This window comes from Nyctibius grandis, chromosome 10, assembly GCF_013368605.1.
Source record: "Nyctibius grandis isolate bNycGra1 chromosome 10, bNycGra1.pri, whole genome shotgun sequence".
Classification (NCBI taxonomy): Eukaryota; Metazoa; Chordata; class Aves; order Nyctibiiformes; family Nyctibiidae; genus Nyctibius; species Nyctibius grandis.
Genome location: NC_090667.1, coordinates 22,161,638 through 22,179,468, shown reverse-complemented (window position 1 = coordinate 22,179,468; position 17,831 = coordinate 22,161,638). Strand labels below are relative to the sequence as shown.

The 17,831-nt window shown below is 69.5% G+C and overlaps 1 protein-coding gene across 1 annotated transcript in view; it reads right to left on the bottom strand.

Moving 5' to 3' along the window:
• The window catches only part of COL7A1 (collagen type VII alpha 1 chain), a 31,805-nt gene extending 14,743 nt beyond the window's left edge, over positions 1-17,062 (bottom strand). The window contains 62 exon segments of the mRNA XM_068409404.1: positions 489-530; positions 613-639; positions 747-791; positions 943-1,014; positions 1,112-1,156; positions 1,228-1,263; positions 1,408-1,488; positions 1,703-1,738; positions 1,879-1,938; positions 2,042-2,113; positions 2,360-2,389; positions 2,490-2,516; positions 2,596-2,631; positions 2,739-2,783; positions 2,903-2,938; positions 3,161-3,205; positions 3,342-3,377; positions 3,508-3,567; positions 3,696-3,758; positions 3,871-3,924; positions 4,070-4,096; positions 4,416-4,529; positions 4,621-4,689; positions 4,915-4,968; positions 5,043-5,078; positions 5,384-5,455; positions 5,781-5,873; positions 6,053-6,097; positions 6,212-6,238; positions 6,381-6,428; positions 6,533-6,693; positions 6,774-6,917; positions 6,997-7,123; positions 7,202-7,338; positions 7,416-7,562; positions 7,649-7,768; positions 7,951-8,097; positions 8,178-8,306; positions 8,392-8,538; positions 8,612-8,737; positions 8,820-8,963; positions 9,038-9,163; positions 9,330-9,476; positions 9,564-9,692; positions 9,902-10,051; positions 10,127-10,243; positions 10,460-10,606; positions 10,729-10,848; positions 11,546-11,695; positions 12,313-12,435; positions 12,521-12,650; positions 12,749-12,912; positions 13,125-13,283; positions 13,370-13,463; positions 13,562-13,721; positions 13,800-13,980; positions 14,087-14,177; positions 16,345-16,422; positions 16,733-16,871; positions 16,873-16,997; positions 16,999-17,040; positions 17,042-17,062. Coding sequence (XP_068265505.1) covers positions 489-530; positions 613-639; positions 747-791; positions 943-1,014; positions 1,112-1,156; positions 1,228-1,263; positions 1,408-1,488; positions 1,703-1,738; positions 1,879-1,938; positions 2,042-2,113; positions 2,360-2,389; positions 2,490-2,516; positions 2,596-2,631; positions 2,739-2,783; positions 2,903-2,938; positions 3,161-3,205; positions 3,342-3,377; positions 3,508-3,567; positions 3,696-3,758; positions 3,871-3,924; positions 4,070-4,096; positions 4,416-4,529; positions 4,621-4,689; positions 4,915-4,968; positions 5,043-5,078; positions 5,384-5,455; positions 5,781-5,873; positions 6,053-6,097; positions 6,212-6,238; positions 6,381-6,428; positions 6,533-6,693; positions 6,774-6,917; positions 6,997-7,123; positions 7,202-7,338; positions 7,416-7,562; positions 7,649-7,768; positions 7,951-8,097; positions 8,178-8,306; positions 8,392-8,538; positions 8,612-8,737; positions 8,820-8,963; positions 9,038-9,163; positions 9,330-9,476; positions 9,564-9,692; positions 9,902-10,051; positions 10,127-10,243; positions 10,460-10,606; positions 10,729-10,848; positions 11,546-11,695; positions 12,313-12,435; positions 12,521-12,650; positions 12,749-12,912; positions 13,125-13,283; positions 13,370-13,463; positions 13,562-13,721; positions 13,800-13,980; positions 14,087-14,177; positions 16,345-16,422; positions 16,733-16,871; positions 16,873-16,997; positions 16,999-17,040; positions 17,042-17,062 — 5,655 coding nt within the window.
• Positions 17,063-17,831: the final 769 nt, after the last annotated feature.

Sequence of the window (17,831 nt, the reverse complement as noted above, 5' to 3'; positions counted from 1 at the left end):
GGCTCAACACAGCTCCCGGGCGGCCAGACAGTGGTCGCAGAAGAAATGCGGTGAGCAGCGGTGCTGTGCCAGGAGCCAGCTGAGCCACGGCCGGGACCACGGTGCCACCCAGCACAGAGCACGGCCCGTGGCCAAAACCGCCCTGAGCCTGGGCTGGCTCATAAAAGCAGAACCCCAGAGCATGGGGCACTGCTGTGGGATCCCTGCGGGGCTGGGGAGCCATGAGCGTGCTGGCTCCCACGAGGACCTCAGCCCTACGGGGTCCTCCTGCCCCGCGGCACCCTCCTCCCAGCACTGGGCAGGAGCATCAGCCCACGTGCCCCCCGGATCCCATGTGCCCCCCGGATCGTGCCCCCCGATCCCACGTGGCTGGGGCTGTTTTGGGCAGGGAAGGCTTGGCACACCAGGATGCCGGTGCACAGGCAGAGCCCAGCGGGGGACAGCACAGGGCACCCCACCGCCATCATCCCAGGGGACCCACTCATTACCTTCTCACCCTTCTCCCCGGCTCCTCCGAGTCCCACGTCGACCTGTGGGGCAGAGAGGGGCTGTCAGAGCACATGGGGCCAGGCACCAGCTGTGGGTAGCGAGAGGGGTGGGGGCAGAGCTTACGGTTCGTCCTGGGGGTCCGGGAGGCCCCTGAAAGAAGGGCGAGGGAAGCGGGTTAAGGGGAGCTTGCATGGCCCTGGGGAGGGCAGGGCTGGCTCCTGCGGTGGGGTCCAGGCACGTGGCCCCGTGTCACTCACCGGGTCCCCGCGGTCACCCTTGCTCCCTGCCGCTCCGGGGCTGCCCTGTGGGAGAGAGGGACGGGGTGAGGGGAGGAGGGGATGGGGGTCCCGTGGGGCGGAGGGTACTCCTGGGGTAAGGCTGGGTGTGCGGCAATGGGGTGCATGGGGTGGTGGGCACCAACGGGGCGATGGGAGCACGGGAGGTGGTACTCACATTCCTGCCTTCGGGCCCTGGGTCCCCTGAGTCGCCCTTCTCCCCAGGGGGGCCACGGTAGCCAGGGAGGCCCTGGGTGGGTGCAGAGGGAGGGTGCACATTAGCGGAGTCACCCCGAGGCCGCTGGGCATCTCATCCACCCCAGGGTGCCCGCCAGCCCCACACCTACCCGGGGGCCCCTGTCTCCGGGTTTGCCAGGCAGACCCGCTTCACCCTGTGGGGAGAGAGGGGGTAAGTGGGGGGCAGTGTGGAAGGGGGCAGTAGTCCCAGGGGGTCCTCGCTTACCGGGGTGCCTTCATCACCCTTCTCTCCACGCTCTCCCTGCAGCACACGTCAGCGGGCCCCGGCCAGGGGGAGAAAAGCACAAGTCACCAGCGTCCCCCTGCTCCCCGCCAGTCCCCCACCTCCTCAGGGCCATGGTGCCCCACGGCACCCAGTCCCACTGCCCCCCTCGCCCCACACTACCTCCTTGCCACGCAGCCCACTCTGCCCCGGGGCGCCCGCTCGGCCCGGCTCGCCCTTCTCCCCCGGCTCCCCCGGGTCGCCCTAGGCAGGGGGGAAAGGGGAGCGGGTCAGGGCAGCAGGGGGGCTGCTGCAGGGAGAAGGGGCTCAGCACAGCACCCTCCGCTCCCTGGAGCGACATTATGGCACAGCCTGCAGGGACAGCCCATCCAGAGCCTGGACGGGAGGATGGACAGACAGATGGACAGGCAGATGGACGGAGGGGCGATCTGTCCCACTGTCAATGCAGTGACATTACCTTTGGGCCGCTCCTGCCTGTGAGGCCAACGATACCCTGGTTGTTGGAGAGGGAGAGCACGTGTCACCGGTACCGGGGCGGCCCCATGCCGGCGCAGGGGTCAGGGCCGTGAGCTGGTGCCGCTGGCGCAGAGCCCAGCCAGCCCCAGCCCCAGCCCCTGGGGTGCACCCACTCACCCGATCGCCCTGCTCGCCTTTGGGGCCGGCCGGCCCCGGGATGCTCAGGCCAGGGTCACCCTAGACACAAAGGGACGCAGCTTGGAGCAATGGCACAGGCACTGTGAGCCCGGGGGGGGCTGTGCCATGCCCCCTGTGCCCCCCGTCCCCAGGCAGTACTCACGCGGGCACCTTTATCTCCCGTATCGCCCTTGGGGCCAGGAGGTCCCTCTGGTCCTGGGAAGCCTCTGTCACCCTGGGGCAGACGAAATGGCACCATCAGCCACCCCAAACCACCCCCTTTCCCCCCACTGCAGCTGGGGACAGCCAGGCTGAGGACCAGCACAGGCATCACAGAATCACAGAATCAACCAGGTTGGAAGAGACCTCAGGGATCATCCCCTCGGGTCGATGCCCAGCTGTGCCATCACCCTCCCCAGCCCACAGCCATGCCCAGGCGGTGCTGGCGCAGGGCTGGGGGGCACGGCCGGGGCAAGATTACCTTCTCTCCAACACTGGGCACGCTGGGAGCCTGGGGGAGAAGCAGAGGGGACCGTGCTGGGCGCTGCCCGCGGCTCCCTATCCCAGGGCTGTGGCAGGCAGAGGTGGACCCGCCGGGCAGCATCACTTACCGGCTTGCCGGGTGGTCCCGGATCACCCTGCAGAGAGATGGGTGTCATTGCCAGCCCCTTCCCTGGCAGCCCCTCACCACCCACCAGGACCCTGCTGCACCCTCACCTTCTCGCCCCGGGGGCCAGCCGGTCCCGGAGCTCCCTGTGGTGAGAGAAGAGATCTCAGGGGGCTGGCGGTGCGTGGGGACGGGCACCCGGGGCACGGCAGCCCCCTGTTCCAGCAGCGCTGGGTCCGCTGCCCTGACTCACCTCTCTGCCCGATGGCCCTGGGCGCCCCGGGGCTCCCACCTCGCCCTGCAGAAGGGGAGGAAGAGGAAGATGTCAGGGGTATCCCCCACACCAAGCCAGGGCAGCTGCTCCGGGCAGGGTTGGCAATCACCCTGGTGTGGCCGCGGCCACCCCAGCCCACCTACCTTCTCGCCCTCGGGGCCCGGCATGCCACGCTCCCCCTGCAGAGCAAAGCATGAGGAGGGTTTCAGGGAGCCTTCCTCCCTCCACGCCACACCGCCCCTGCTCACTGCCCCAGAGCCCTTCAGGGCCCAGCCCCGAATCCCAGCTGAGACCACTGGGCTCTGAGAGTGACCCCCAGGCACAGCGACCCGGGGGCCACAGGGACACCGGGACCCGCCGACGCTGCCGAGTGGCGCGGTCCCGCTCCGGAGCCGTCTCACCTTCTCGCCCGTCTCTCCCAGCTCGCCTGGAGCCCCACGGTCCCCCTGGTACAGGAGGAAGATGGGGTCAGGGGCAGCAGAACCCACAGGGGATGGCACGGGTCCCAGTGTGGCACCCAGACCCCCATTCTCCCCACCAAAGGCAAGGTGAGAGCATCCCTTCGGTCTCCATGCCACTCACCTTCCTGCCCTGGTCCCCCGGCGGTCCCCGAGGGCCCTGCGAAGGAGGATGGGGAAGATGTCACCTCCAGCATGGCAGGGCAAACGCCCAGGCTGGCCAGAGCTGGAGCCCTCCGAGGTGCCCTCAGGGCTCAGCTCGAGGCCTTATTGTCTCTCGGGAAACTCACCCGGTCTCCTGGGTCCCCGGGGCGGCCGGGCGGCCCTGGCAAACCTTCTTCACCGTCGCCCTGGGGATTAGGAAAGGTGACAGCCGCGCCCGTGAGATGGGGATGCCCATGAGATGGGGATGGGCATCCTTGCTGGAGAGCGCTGCGGGGTCCAGCCCCTGCGTGGAGCATCCCCACCGCCCTCTTACCTTCTCTCCCTTCAGGCCGGGAGGGCCGGCAGGTCCCCGGGGCCCGGGGTCCCCTGGCAGGCCCTGCAAGAGAGCACAGCTCAGCCCCTGGGGACGCAGCTCAGCCCTGCGGACACACAGCCTCCACAGCCCTGCTCCCCTCTGCCGTCCCCACTGGCCCAGGGGCCCAACTCACCGGGGGGCCGGGCTCCCCTCGAGGTCCTGCCCCATCCACAAGTGCGGGGGGACCCTACAGAGACAGGGGTCAGCTCCTGTGTGATGGTCCCGGGGGGCTCAGTCCTCCCCAGCACCCTGGCGGGGGCTGCAGTGCCCTCGGGCACCCACGGGACCTCCATCCAGGAGGGCAGGAGCCAGGGAAATGCAGAGCCACTCACCCTCTCCCCTCGGTCACCCTTCTCCCCCTGTGAGGGCAAAAAAAGCAGGTAAGGGTGGGTTTGGGCTCTCCATATGCCCCCTCGAATTGGGGGGAAACATGCTGGACAGAGCCCACTGTCAGTGGTATCAGGACATGTGTGTGCCATGTGCCTCTGCCCACACTGCCCAGCACCAGCTCATGCACGTGTATATGTGGGCACAGCTGGGGGGGGCACAGCTGGGGGGGGGCACAGCCCATGAGTGTCACCAGGAGCGTCGCATGAGGGAGCAGCTCCAAGCTCCTGCCTGTCCCTCTGTCCACGCGTCCCCCCTGGCTGTCCCCGTGCAGCACTGGGGCACACGTACCTTCACAAACTCTCCCGGAGGTCCTGGTGGCCCCATGGGTCCAGGCGGGCCGGGGGGCCCTGGATCACCAAAGGGTCCCCGTGGGCCAGCGGTCCCAGGGGGGCCGGGGCTGCCCTGGAGGACAGAGATGCTCCATTAGCTGGGGCTGTGGCACGGGTTGGGGGTGCTGACAGAGACCCCCTGGCATCGCCACCCCCATACCTACCGGCGTGCCCGGCTCCCCTTTCCGGCCTGGCAGCCCCTGTCCTCCATCCACGATCACCCTGGGCTCTCCCTGAACAAGGATGGGGAGGAAACATCAGTGTCCTCATGCGCCTTGTTGTGTCCCCACTGCAGGATGGGGTCCACAGTGCCACCGCAAGGCCAGGGACCCAGCAGGGAGACCCTGGGGCCACCCAAACACCGAGTGCCAGGAGGTACCAGGGGCTGTGATGTGCCCACTGGGGTCCCCACTGCTCTCCAGGAACACCCGCGGGGCAGCCCCGTGCCCATCACTTACTGGCTCGCCTTTGGCCCCCTTCAGGCCAGAAAGCCCCATCGGCCCCCGTGGCCCCTGGGAACAAAAGACGAGAGTGAGGCGGGGTACGGGGAGGGAGTGGGGCTGGGGAGGGATGGGGCCATACTCACGGGATCCCCTCGGGGGCCAGGGATGCCCTGGGTGCCCTGGAAAACAAGAGCTCAGGAGGTGAAGGTGTGTCTCTGCCAGCCAGGAGAGCGGGGACGGGATGGGACGGGATGGGATGGGATGGGATGGGATGGGATGGGGGCTCCAGCCAAGGCAGGGATGGATGGTCCCTGCCCAGTACACTTGGCCTGGGACGCGCACACTGGGGACAGCAGTGACCCTGCCAGCTACGGAGACCCCCCCAGCACAGGGCAAGAGCAGACAGAGGCCAGCTGAGGGAGCAGGCAGGGCGATGGGCAGAGCCCACCATGCAGCAGCAAACCCAGGGGACACCTCCACTCACCGGCTGGCCGGGTGACCCAGGGTTCCCGGGGCGGCCAGGGCTTCCCGGTGTCCCGTCAGTCCCAGGGAATCCCTGCAGGAGAGAGGAGCATCACGCCAGCGCCCGGCACACCCCGGCACTGCTGGACCCCCCCAGTGCCCCAGGCAGTGCTGGCGCCAGCACTGGGAGCCCAGGACAGCCCTATGGCAGAGGCTGGTCCTGGGGTGCCTTTCCCCCATGTGCTGGTGCGAGGGAGCAGTGTGGGGCTGGACCAGGGCTCCCCAAGGGGGTTCCCCCTCCAGCCTAGGTGAGGAGGAAGAGGAGGGAGCGACAAGGGGGAGAGAGGGGCCCCTGCATGGCCATGTCCCTGTGCCCAGGGACCCTAGGGTGTGTGGGTGAGGGGAGTGGAGGTACTCACCCTGTCCCCCTTCTCGCCCGGCCGCTGGATGCTCTCTCCCGGCAGACCCTGTGGCCCTGGGGGTCCCGGAGGGCCAGGCAGCCCGTGGCGGCCCTAGACGGACAGCGGAGAGGGCAGGCTGGGTGGCAGCTGGTGGCCAAGAGATGTTCCCCGTCCACCCCTGTGGCAAGGGCTGGACAGGTCCCTGCCCCACACCCACCTGCTGGCAGGACCACGTCGCTGCCCCCCACCAGGGAGCTGCCCCCCATCTCCCCCTCCCATCAGGACATTACCGGCTGGCCAGGGGGGCCCGGCTGCCCCGTGCGTCCTTGTGATCCCTGCAGAGACAAAGCCAGTAGTGAGCACCCCCTGCGGGCTGGCATCAGTGGGGTTTGGGGGGACACAGCCTCCCCCAGAGCCACCAGTTGCGGGGGACACACCAAAACACTCACCGTCTCACCGCGGTCCCCCTTCTCGCCCTGCAAAGGGACAGAGGACAGGTTAGGGGCTATACCTCCATGCTTGGCTCCGCACTACGCTGCTGCCATTGGTAAGCTTGGGGGTCCCTTGAGCCCCAGTGGCATGGCGTGGCATGGCACGGCATGGCACAGGGATGCTCACCTTGGGGCACTGCGTGATGCAGGGCTTTGGCTTTGGCTCCGTCTCTGGCTGGCAATACAAGGGGAGCCTGCGTGAACCCGGGGGTAGGAGAAGCCCCCGGCCCCCCGCAGGGCTGCTCCCCCTCATCACGCCCGGGGCACCCGTCCCCTCACCCGGGTGGAGATGATGGTGCAGAGGTCGTCGGTGAGCTCTCCCTCCAGCTCTGCCAGGGCGCCGCTGTCGCGGTAGATGTACCGCGGGTCCTCGTCGGACACCACGCGCCGGAGCTGCTCCTGGTCCGCTCCCTCCAAGCCCACCGCCAGCACCCGGACTCCTGAGACAGAAGCACCCTCAGCACCCTGCAGGATGTGTTCCCCTCCCCGCAGACCCCACTGGGACCCCATCCATCCTCACCCCCAGCCTTAACGACTCTGGCTGCAGCGATGGCATCGTCCCCGGAGGGGCCGTCGGCCAGGACCACCAGCACTGCGGGCACGCCAGGCCGGCGCCCCGCGCCAGGGCTCAGCAGGTAGGTCCTGGCGAAGGTGATGGCCGCCCCTGGGGAGGGAGAAGGAGGAGGGGGGCGGTCAGCGGGGTCCCACCGGCCACCACCCCAGCTCCCGGCGCAGCCCCTCACCGATGGCGTTGCCGCTGGGCTCCTCGTAGCGCATGGTGCGGATCTGCTCCAGCACGGCAGGCAGGTCGCTGGAGCGGTTGAGGAGCAGCCAGGGCAGGCTGCGGTAGCTGTACGTGGCCAGAGCCACCTGCGAGGGCACGGCGGAGCAGTGGGCACCACTGCCCACCTGCACCCCCAGACCCCCACCGCCACGGCAGGCCCCTACCTGGGTGCCCTCGGGGCCCAGGCGCCCCAGGGCGGACACGGTGTTGGAGAGGAGGGCACGGACAGCGTCGGCACCCGAGGAGCTGTCGCGGGTGCCGGGCACCAGGAAGACGATGTCACCGCGGGCGTCCCTGCAGACTGCAGGCAGGGAAGGGGTGAAGCCGCCAGCGGCGCGGAGCCAAGCCCAGCCCGTCCCTGCGGTGCCCCCGCCGTACCCGTGCGCTCGCTGACGGAGCTCTCGGTGCCCGGCGCGCTCCCCAGGAGCGGGCGGAGGGTGAAGGTGTAGCGCTGGCCCAGGCGCAGCCCGGAGACCTGCTGGGAGCTGGCAGTGCCGGGCAGCGTCCGCCCCGTCTCCCCGCCGGCTGCCGCCCAGGGGACAGAGTCAGGGGGGCTGGCGAGCCCCCGTGGGGACGCTGCTCCCTGTCCTGGGGCCACCCGCCCGTCTCACCTGCGGGGGGGCTCCAGGAGAGGATGTAGCCGGAGGCACCAGGGACGAGGGTCCAGGTGAGTGTCACCGAATCTCTCTGCGCCTCCGTCACCCGCAGGCTGGTGATGTGGGCTGGGGCAGCTGCCGAGGAGGAGGAGGAAAGGGTGTCCCGGCCCCATGGGGCAGCCCCCACCCCACTCCCAGCTCGCCGCCCATCACCCTCCCCAGCCCAAGGCTGGGACAGCCCAGTCCCCGGGTGCCCCTCTTGGCTCCAGCCCCACACCACAGGTCCAATGCCCCCTCGGCCCCACACAGTTCCTTACCGGTGACGGCGGTGACAGTGGCCGGCTTGCTCTCCCGGCCGCCGGTCAGGCTGGTGATGCTGATGTGGTAGCGCCGGCCTGGCTCCAGCCCCCCCAGGTCGTAGGAGTTGGCGGTGGCCGGGAGCTGCTGGCTGTGCTGGTGTCCCCCTGCGTGGGGGGACAGAGCTGTGACGGGGTGCGGTGCAGGGGCTGGCGGGGATGCGGGGCTGCCAGCCGGCCGTGCTCACCCTCAGCCAGGCGCCAGACCAGGCGGTACCCGGCGCTGCCGGCTGCCGGCACCCAGGCTAGCCTCAGGCGGTGCTCTGAAGCCTCCGTCACCTGGAAGCTGCTGACGGGGGGCAGTGGGGCTGCCTCCGCTGTGGGGCAGAGGGGTAGGCGTTAGGGGCAGGGGCATCCAGCCCAGCATCACCCTGGGGTGCTGCCCCTTGCCCCGGCACTCACGAGTGGTGACGATGATGGAGACGGGGTTGCCCTCCCGGTTGCCAATGAGTGCCGTCACCTTCACGGTGTAGGAGACGCCTCCCTCCAGGTCAGGGATGTCAAAGGAGCTGGTGTGGCTGGGAACCTGCCGGCTGCTCTCCGAGCCCCCTGCCAAGGACCGCAGCGTCAGCCCCCCACCCCGCCGCCCTCGCAGCCCGTCCCCGTGCCCGTCCCACGGTACCGTCCCTGCGGCTCCACACCACACGGTAGGCGGTGGCTCCCGGCACGCCGACCCAGGTGACACGGGCGACGTTGCTCCTGGACGCCTGCACCTCCAGCTGGGACACCGTCCCCACCTGCTCGGGAGCTGCGACACCGAGAGGGTCACTGTCACCCGGGCTCTCAGCAAGCGGCACGAGCCAGCACTGACGGGCAGGGGGACACCTCACCTATCCTCCCTGTGGCCGTGACAGGGGGGCCCTCGCGGCCATCCACAATGGCCGAGACACCGATGGTGTACATGATGCCGGTGCGCAGCCCCTCAATGGTGAAGGTGGTGGGGTCGGCGGGGAGGAAGCTGGATTGCTCCAGACCTAGGAGAGATGGCCAGGATGGGAAGGGCTCCACCACCACCACCACCACATCATTCTGCGGTCCCCATACTCACCGTTGCTGCCTCGCCACGTCAGCAGGTAGCCCCCAGCACCCGGCAGCCCTCGCCAGGTGACCCGCAGCTGGCCGTGACCGGCCTCCGTCACTCGCAGCTCTGAGATGCTGCCCACCGTCGGGTACTCTGCACCACCCCACGGCACCGTGGCGTCACCTCAGGGTGCCCAGAGGGGCCCCGCGGCCACCCCCAGCACCCTGAGGGCTTGTGGGGGATAGAGGACAAATGCATGCCGGGGCGGGGTGAAACACAGTACCGGCACTCCGGGTACCAGTCCCCGGCGTGGACTTACTGAGGCGGACGGTGAGTGTGGCGGCGCTGCCCTCCCGGCTGCCCGCCAGCGCCGAGACACGCACCAGGTAGGTGATGCCCTCCCGGAGGTCACCCAGCTCCAGCCCCGTCTGGCTGCCTGGGACGCGCCTCGTCCTCTCCGTGCCGTCTGCCGGGAGCAGGGCAGCCGCGGACCCTCAGCGCTGTCTGGCTGGGGTCCCCCGGGTGCCACCCGCACCCCCGCCCGCAGACTCACCCTGGGCATTGCGCACCACCACTTTGTACTCAGTGGCACCGGGGACACCCGTCCAGCCCAGCCGCACCCGCCTGCCCGACTCCTCCACGAGCCGCAGGTCTGACACGGCCCCCACGGGTGCCTCCACGCCTGCGAGGGGATGTGGTGAGGCACGGCCGGAGGCACACAGCCCGGACAGCATGGCCCCCACCCTCACCCTGGGCCGTGACTGAAGAGCTGGGGGTCTCATGGCCAATTGGCTCAGCCCCGAGGCTGAGCAATGCCACGTGGGATGTCCCTCTGTCTCCATAGCTTGGGAGGATGGGGGACAACCCAGGGGACCCACGGCGGTCGCTCACCTGTCTGGAAGGTGGTGACGGGAGTGGCCACCTCCCCGCCATCGTAGAGCGTATAGAGGGTGATGAGGTACTCGGTGCCGGGCTGCAGCCCCGTCAGCTGGTAGGTGTTGGCGCTGCTGGGGAGTGACACCGTCCTGGGGCGTTCTGGTCCTGCAGGGAGGGAAGGGTCAGCACTGGCTGCCGGCATGGGGTGTCTGTAGGGGGGAACGGATGCCCCAAGCCCACCTGTGGCTCTCTTCCACTCCAGGCGGTAGCCGCGGGCATCGCGGGTGCCCGTCCAGAGCACCTGGATGGACGTGGGGCCCAGGATGTTGGTATGCAGCGTCTGCTCCACACCTGCCTCTGCAAGAGTTATCCTGTGGGCTGGGCTGCCCTGTGCTGCTCTGCCACCGGCCACCCACCCCAGCATGTCCCCGGCCCCCCGCACACGGCAGGGTGGGGAGCATCGCCATGGCGTGGGGCCACAGGGGCTGGTCCCCACCTCATCCCGCAGCGATGGCACAGGGGGCAGAGCCAGAGGCCAGCAGCGGGATGGCATCACCCGTACCTGCCACCTACCCGTCCTCTGCCGGACGGTGGCCGTGGGCCCCTCCAGCTGCCCGAAGAGCGGGGCCACCGTCACCACATAGTCGGTGTTGGGTTGCAGCCCCCCCAGCGCGTGCGATGTCCGCCCGGCATCCAGGTCCACCCTGTTCCTGTCCTGCCCTGCGGGAGCCGGTGCAGCAGTCCCTCAGGGGGTCCAGGCAGCGGGTGCCACTGCCCCCCTCCTGTCCCTCCTTCCTGGGGCCACCAGCAGAAGGGGCGCAAGCTCTAGGACAAGCATCTACCTGTGAGGGTCGCCCAGGAGAGCCGGTAGCCGGTGGCACCGCCGACGGGCTGCCAGGCCAGGAGCATGCTCTGCACCGAGACGTTGTGGACAGCCAGGTGCTGCACGCCCACTGGGCGCCCTGCGGGACAGATGTACCTGTTGCATCCCCTGTGCAAGAGAGGGGCAGGGGGCAGCGGGGGACACCTTCGCCTGCAAACCCGCCTGCTCTTGCCCCTGTGCCCCTGCTCAGGGATGCTGAAGCGCGCTGAGGTCACCAAGTGCAGCCCGCGCCTGGGCGGCTCCTTCAAAGCACCCCAGCTCCAGCAAACCGGAGCTCAAACACCTTCCTCTTAATGCCTGAAATACTTTCTGCAGGTTAAGGCTGCCTGGGGCAGCTGAAGGAATCGGTTTGCCAAAATTTGAGGCTTGTAAAGGTGTTGCCCCAGGGCCTCGCCCCTGCTCCTGCCCCGTGATGCTTTCCACACCCTCAGGGAAACCGCGCTTTTCTCCCAAAGAGCGTAGTGCTGAATTTATAAAAAACCTACATCTTTTCAGTCGACATTTTTACATCACGTGGGGAAATCTCCAGCGGAAACCCTCCCAGAAGGCTGTGAAGGAGCTGGGAGAGCACGCAGTGCCGCATCCCCCCGGGAGCACCTTTTGGGGCTCAGAGCATCACCTCGCAGTTGTGCTCGCCCCATCCCCGTCTCAGCCCCGCCAAGCAGCGAGGGGCCAGGCAGCCCCCTCCCCATGGGGCATGGTGACTGGTGGGGCGTCCCTGTGCTGGGAACTCGCCCCTGTCCCCGGCTGAGCCCAGGGCCGGGCGCAGTGCTTACGTGTGCGGGCGGTGAGGGTGGCAGGGACAGCAGGCTGCTGCGCGGAGCGGGGCTGGAGCATCACCACGTACTCGGTGTCGGGGCGCAGGTTGCTGAGCGTGGCTGACTGCGCGCTGGCCCCCAGGCTCTTCTCCTCCCCCTGGGCCGCTCCTGGGGGGGAAGCGGAGGGGCACGAGTGGGCACAGGGGCACGGCACACCAGGCCCGGCAGGGTAAGGGGTGTCTGCAGGCCGGCACCCTGCCCCGGGGATGCCAGGCGGTGCCAGGGGTGGGGAGCGCTGGGAGAGGCTGGGATGGCGGCCAGGGCCGGGGCCGGGGCACCCACTGGAGTGCCCGAGGCCAGGGAGGGGCTGCCAGGTGCACAGCTCCAGCCCAGCGCCCGGCTGGGACGGGGGTCTGCCGCCCACCCCCCATGCACAGCAGCCATAGGCGCGCACACATGCTGTGCTGGGGCACACAGCGGGCCCTGGCCACGGTGCGCTCCCAGGCACGCACCCCAGCCCTGCACACCGAAGCCTCTGGGTGTGGGAACACACACGCTGCCTCCATGCCCCCGTACACATGCGTGCCCCACAGCCCACGCGCCAGCACCGGCCGCTGTTTGAAGCAGGCACGTATGCACCCGTGGCGCTCGGCACGCGCCCCAGCATCACCCCCATGCACGCACCCCTGTGCGTGCGCCCCACCACGCAAGCCCCTGCCATGACCAGCCCACCCCGCGGGGTGCAGGGCATCCCGCAGGGCATCCCGGCAGGAACGTCCCCTCACCTTGCACAGCGTAGCTGAGGCCGTAGCCCTGGGGGGGCTCGGGGCCGGGCTGCCAGGCCAGTCGCAGGAAGGTTGGTCCGATTTCCACCACGCGGAAGTTGAGCATGGAGCCGGCACGGCTCTCTGGGGCACACAGAGCCAGGGGTGAGCCCCCAGCCCTGTGCACCAAGGGCACCCAGCGCCTGCCCGCATCCCCGTGGGCACTCACGGGTGCGCGCTCGGCCGGACACCGACTCGCCGATGCTGTTGGCATACTGGGCGGTGACAGTGACCAGGTACTCCGTCCCTGTGCGCAGCCCTCGCAAGACAGTGCTCGTCTCCCGCGGCCCCAGGCTCACCTGGGCAGGGACAGGGTCACCCCCTTGCCATTCCCAGGCCACACATTGGGCCACCGAGGACCCCGAGGGACTCCGAGCAGGCAGGGGGGAGCACCCACCTCCTGCCTCTCCGCCATGATCGGCTGCCCCAGCCCCGTCAGCGGCACGTGCTGCACCCGGTAGCCCGTGACGGGGCCACTGGCCGCCGTCCAGCGGATCCGCAGCTGGTCAAGGCCCCGCTCCAGGATCTCCAGGTTGGAGGGGCCAGTGTGGCTTGGCCCATCTATGGGTGAGCACAGAGGCTGTTGGCTCCAAGTGTGTGAGGCAGTGGGGAGAGCTGGCCAGGGAGGCACAGCCACGTGCCCAGCAGGACAGGATGGCCAGGAGGACGTTTTGGGGAGGGCGGGTGCTAAGGGTGCGCCCAAGGGGAGCGCAGCCTGGCACCCAGCTCTGCCAGCACCCATGCCCCGCAGGGAGGAAGGTGGGGACCCATACCCAGCTGGCGCAGGGTACCCCCGACGCTCGTGCACACCCTGCGCGTCATCAGCGGCACCAGCGTCCCCAGCAGCTTGAAGTCACCAACGTAGAAGAAGGCGGCTTCGGTGGGCATCGAGGCCACGCGGATCAGCTCCTTGTGGTCCGCATTCTTGATCCCTGGCAGGGATAGAGATGATGGATGAGGGCAGGGACCCTGAACCTGGTGGGAGCCCCCCCTCACCTGGCGCCGAAGCCTCACTCACCCACAGCGAAGACCTTGATACCCCGACTCTTCAGCTTTGCTGCCGGCCCCTCGGCATCGTCCTGGGACTTGCCATCCGTGATGAGGATGCAGATCTGCGGGGCCAGGTGACAGCCATGAGACACAGCCCGCAGCCTGCAGACCTGCCGCATCTCCCCCCTGGGTGTCCCCAGGGCCACCACCCTGCATGTACCTGGGGGACCCCAGGCCGGAGCTGCGTGGGGCCAAAGAAGTTGTCAGCGACGTAGCGGAAGCCGGCACCGGTCCGTGTGTTGCCACCCTTGTAGCTCAGCTGCTGGATGGCTCTCCGGACACTCATGCCGTCGGTGTGCTGGGAGAAGGTGAACTCCACCCTGGGGGACACAGAGGGGACACGTCACCTCCCAGCCCTGCCACCCCGCTGCCCCACATGCCCCCTCCCCAGGGCTCACCGCGGCTCGTCACTGTACTGCGCCACGGCGAAGCGCACTGCCTTCTCACCCACCACCTGCACGAAGGGCCCCACCAGCTCATCCATGAAGGTGCGGACGGCGCGGAAGTTGTTCCTGCCGATGCTGGACGAGCCGTCCACCAGAAAGGCGATGTCGGCCTCCAGCACGTCCTCGCACACTGCTGCGGGGGGCAACGATGGTGCTCAGGGCACGGACCAGCACCACGGCATGGTGGTGCTGGGCCCCTCTCGCCCCCAGGCCACAGGCACCCGGTGCTCAGCACCCACCTTGGCTCCTCTTCTGCGCCGCGGTGGCCGGGGGGCCCAGAAGCACAGGGAGCACAGCAAGGAGTAGGAGCCGGCTGCTCATTGTGGGAGCCTGCGGGAGAGGATGCTGCCGCCACCACGCCGTGCCAGCCCCGCGCCTCTGGGGATGGCGGTGATGGAGTGGTGGGGCCCAGGGGGTCCCAGCACCGTGCTGTGCCAGGATGCCTGGCAGCCTCGGGAGGGCACGGCGCCAGCACTGCCCCAGGTACTGCTGCTGGCACCCCGCAGCGCAGGGGAGAGCCCCTGCTGCGGGCCGGGCAGGGAGGCGGCAGGGCTGTGCCCGGCTGTGTTCCCACACGTCCCCTGTGCTGGAGGAGCCGCTGGCAGCACCCAGCGCCCGCATGGCACAGAGCATGGCACACCGCAGGGCACACCGGGTCTGCCGGCTGGTTGCAAGGTGCCGGGTGGGCAGCGGCCGGCCGGTGCCTGCCCAGGTGGGCGCAGGGCCGGTGGGTGCCCCACAGCGCGGCACCGGCCGGTGGCGGTGCAGGAGGGCACGGCCGCGCGTGTGCCCCGCTCCAGCCCTCCCTGTTGGGCCTGGCCCGCGGCCCCGCTCGCTGCCCGGGGAGCCGTGCCCCGGCCGGGGGCTGCTGCCCGCCTCGGCTGCGGAGGGTGCGCTGGCTCCGCCGCCGCCAGCCCTTCCCCGCTGCCTCCCGCCTGCCCGCCCCGCGCCTGGCACCGCAGCACGGGCACCCCCCGCCCGCCGGGCTCCCCGGACGGGTGGCAAAGGCGGGGTGCTGCCGGGCGGCGGGGAGCCCTGCCCGCTGGCCCCACGCCGCGCCGCTTCCCACGCACATGGCTGCACGGGGCGGGGGGGCACCCGGCCCGACACCACCGCGATGGCCACGCCAGGTCTCAGCCCAAGCCCAGCCCGGCTGACCCCGGCGGTGCGAGCCCCGCAGCCACCCCGGCGCGGGAGAGAGGGAGGGGGGCGCCCATGTGTGCCCCCGTGTGAGGCTCGGTCCTGCCCCGCTGCGCCCCTCACCACAGCCCCCACGGCCGCACGCACTCACCCACCGCCCCCCGCGGGGCTGCACCGAGCCGAGCCGAGCCGTTCCCAGCCGTTCCCCGCCGTGCCGGGCGCAGGCGGTGCCGGCGCGGAGCGGCCCCCGCCCCTTTATTGGGGGCGGCCCGAAGCGCGGTGCCGGGCGGGGGGAGTGGGAGCTCTGCGGCCCCCGCCCAGCCCGGCCCTCCAGAAAGGGCTTTTCCCACCCGCCCCCCGGGCAGAGGAAGAAAGCAGCTTTTCGGGCTGTTCCCCCCCAAAGTGCCACCCCTGGCTCCCCCGCCGGTTGCACCCCGGGCAGGGGCTCCAGGGCTCCGGGATGGGGATGGGGCAGAAGGGCGTTGGACCCCCGGGAAGGGTTTCTTGCCACAGAGACCTCGGTGTGGGGCTGAGCGGGCCCCGGTGAGGCTCAAGGCAGTTTTCCCTCCAGCATCTCCATCCTCCACGTCCCAGGACGTGGTAAGCGGCTCTGGGACCCACCAGCCAGGAGCGGGCTGCACATCTCCCTCCATCTCGGGTGAACATGTCCCCAGGGACCTCAGGGCACTGCCTGGCACGGGTCAGAGCTGGCTCTGAGCATCAGCCCCGGGAAGGGTCATGGTGGTGAAGGGTTGCTCCCCATGCCAGTGCTGCTCCCACGAGGTTGCAGGATGGCCAGGGCCTTTCCTGCACCTACAGCTCATGGTACCCGTCACGTGGGACCCTAGCACCCATGGCTCAAGTACGGGGACTGCCCTGGAGCCAGCTGTGGAGTGTCCTCCTGCCCTGCTCCGGACACCATCTCCCAGCAGCCACCAGAACAGACTGGTGGCTGAGACCTACCCCAGAGCTGGGGAAACACACTGGAAAGCCACCAGCAGCGCGACTGCAGTTGGTGGGAGGAGGTGAAAGGGAGAGGATGCCCAGCAAGTCGGGCAGGGACCCCGCGCTGCCCTGGCCTCACTCCCTGCCCGCCCAGCAACTGATGCAACTGTTCCCTGGGGCTTCTCCTCATCCCAGGGTGCACCCCTGACCCTCACGGTGCCCCTCGTCCCCAGAGTACCCCATGGGAGCACACTGCTCCTTGGGGCGCATCACACTGCACCCCATCCTCCCTGCTGGTGCCTGTGCTTAGCTGGGACTGACCCAGGCTCATGGCCCCAGCATGTGCCCCATGCCACCTCCCCTCTGTCGCCTTGATCACCCCACATCCCCCTGTCCCCATCACAACTCGTACCTGTGCCCTCCCGGCCGCCCGCCCAGGGGCTCCACTCCGGCTCCTGGCAGGGCAGCGGGCAGGTCCGGGGGCATCTTCCTGCGGGCAGCGAGGGAAGCAACGGTGGGGGTCCCCGGGGCCCAGGGCCACCTCACAGCTGGGAGCCCGGGGCAGGGCCACCTGCCACCGAGCAAAGATGCTCCAGGGTCGGCTGCAGGCAACTTTCCCAGGCACACACTGTTCCCGAGCAGGGGAGGAGCGGTGATGCCCCCGCTCTTCTTAAAGGCGCCGCAAGCAGTGCATCCCCTCCTCTTCATTAGCCTTCCTCTTGTCAGGCCCCAGCCCCGGCCCCCAAACCTGGCTGGCCGGCTCCAAAGTTCACCGTGGCCACGGGTTTTCCCCTGCCCGCCCCGGCTCTGTGGGTCTGGCCATGGGTCCAGCATCCCCAGGTCAGGACCATCCCCAAACCCTCCTCCCACCAGAGCTCGCTTAATGAAGGCAGAGGGCGGCCTGTCCCAATTAGACAAGGGGCTTCGTTAAACAGGGAGTGGAGGGGTCTGCCAAGGGTTCTGCAGCTGGCCCCGGGCCCGGAGCTGGCGGAGCAGCCCCACGGCGCGGTGCCGGCAGCGGGGCACGGGCAGCTGGGGGTCACCCCGGCTAACGGGGGCAGCGATGGAGCCAGCATCGCCCAGCGGGCACTGCAGGCGGAGGCACCGGGGCAGCGATGCTTTGCAGCCATGCCCCGAGCTCTGCCTGCCTCTTCAGCCCCCAGGAGCATGGCCAGCCCCTGTGCGAGGTGGTCCTCAAATCCCGTTCTCCCATGGGCAGCCCGGCAGCACCTCAGCCATCTCATCAGCAGCATCCCCTTTGCACTGGCACAGGAGGGGGCACGCAGGGGTGCTGGGTCCCCAAAACCAGAGTGCCTCCCCCTCCGCGGTGTTTCCCAGCTCCCCCCCGCCCCGCATACCAGGGTCGGGAAGGAATCCGCGGCCCCGGGCGCAGGATGGTGCTGCCTCGGTGGAGGGAGAGTACCAGGTGCGAGTGACTCACGCAGCCACCCCGCGCCGCTGCACGCCAGCCCCTCCGGGAACATCCCGAAAAGCTGTCGGCCCTTTCCCAAGCCTGGCGGGCTGGCAGCCAGGCCACCGGTCCTTATTGCCACAGCTGAGGCTTGGGGTTCCCCGCTCCCGGCTGGCTCAGCCCCAAAGCACGTTGGCCTCTCTCCGCTGACACTGATCAAAGTTTGCAGGGCTGGCCCTAACCCCCAGCCCCTCGCATGCCACCCCCATCCCCAAATGCCACTCGCCAGCTGGCCACACACACCCGTGGCATAGCCTCTGCTGCCCTGTCAGTCTCAGATCATGAGAAAACCGAAAACTTCTCCCCAGGTCCCACCAGCCCTTGTCCCTGCAGGGCACTGCCCTGGGCTGCAGGCATGGGGGGCACACCAGCTCTGAGCCCCGCAGGGGGCCAGGCCACCCCCAGGGCCAGGAGCCCCCTGGTTTGAG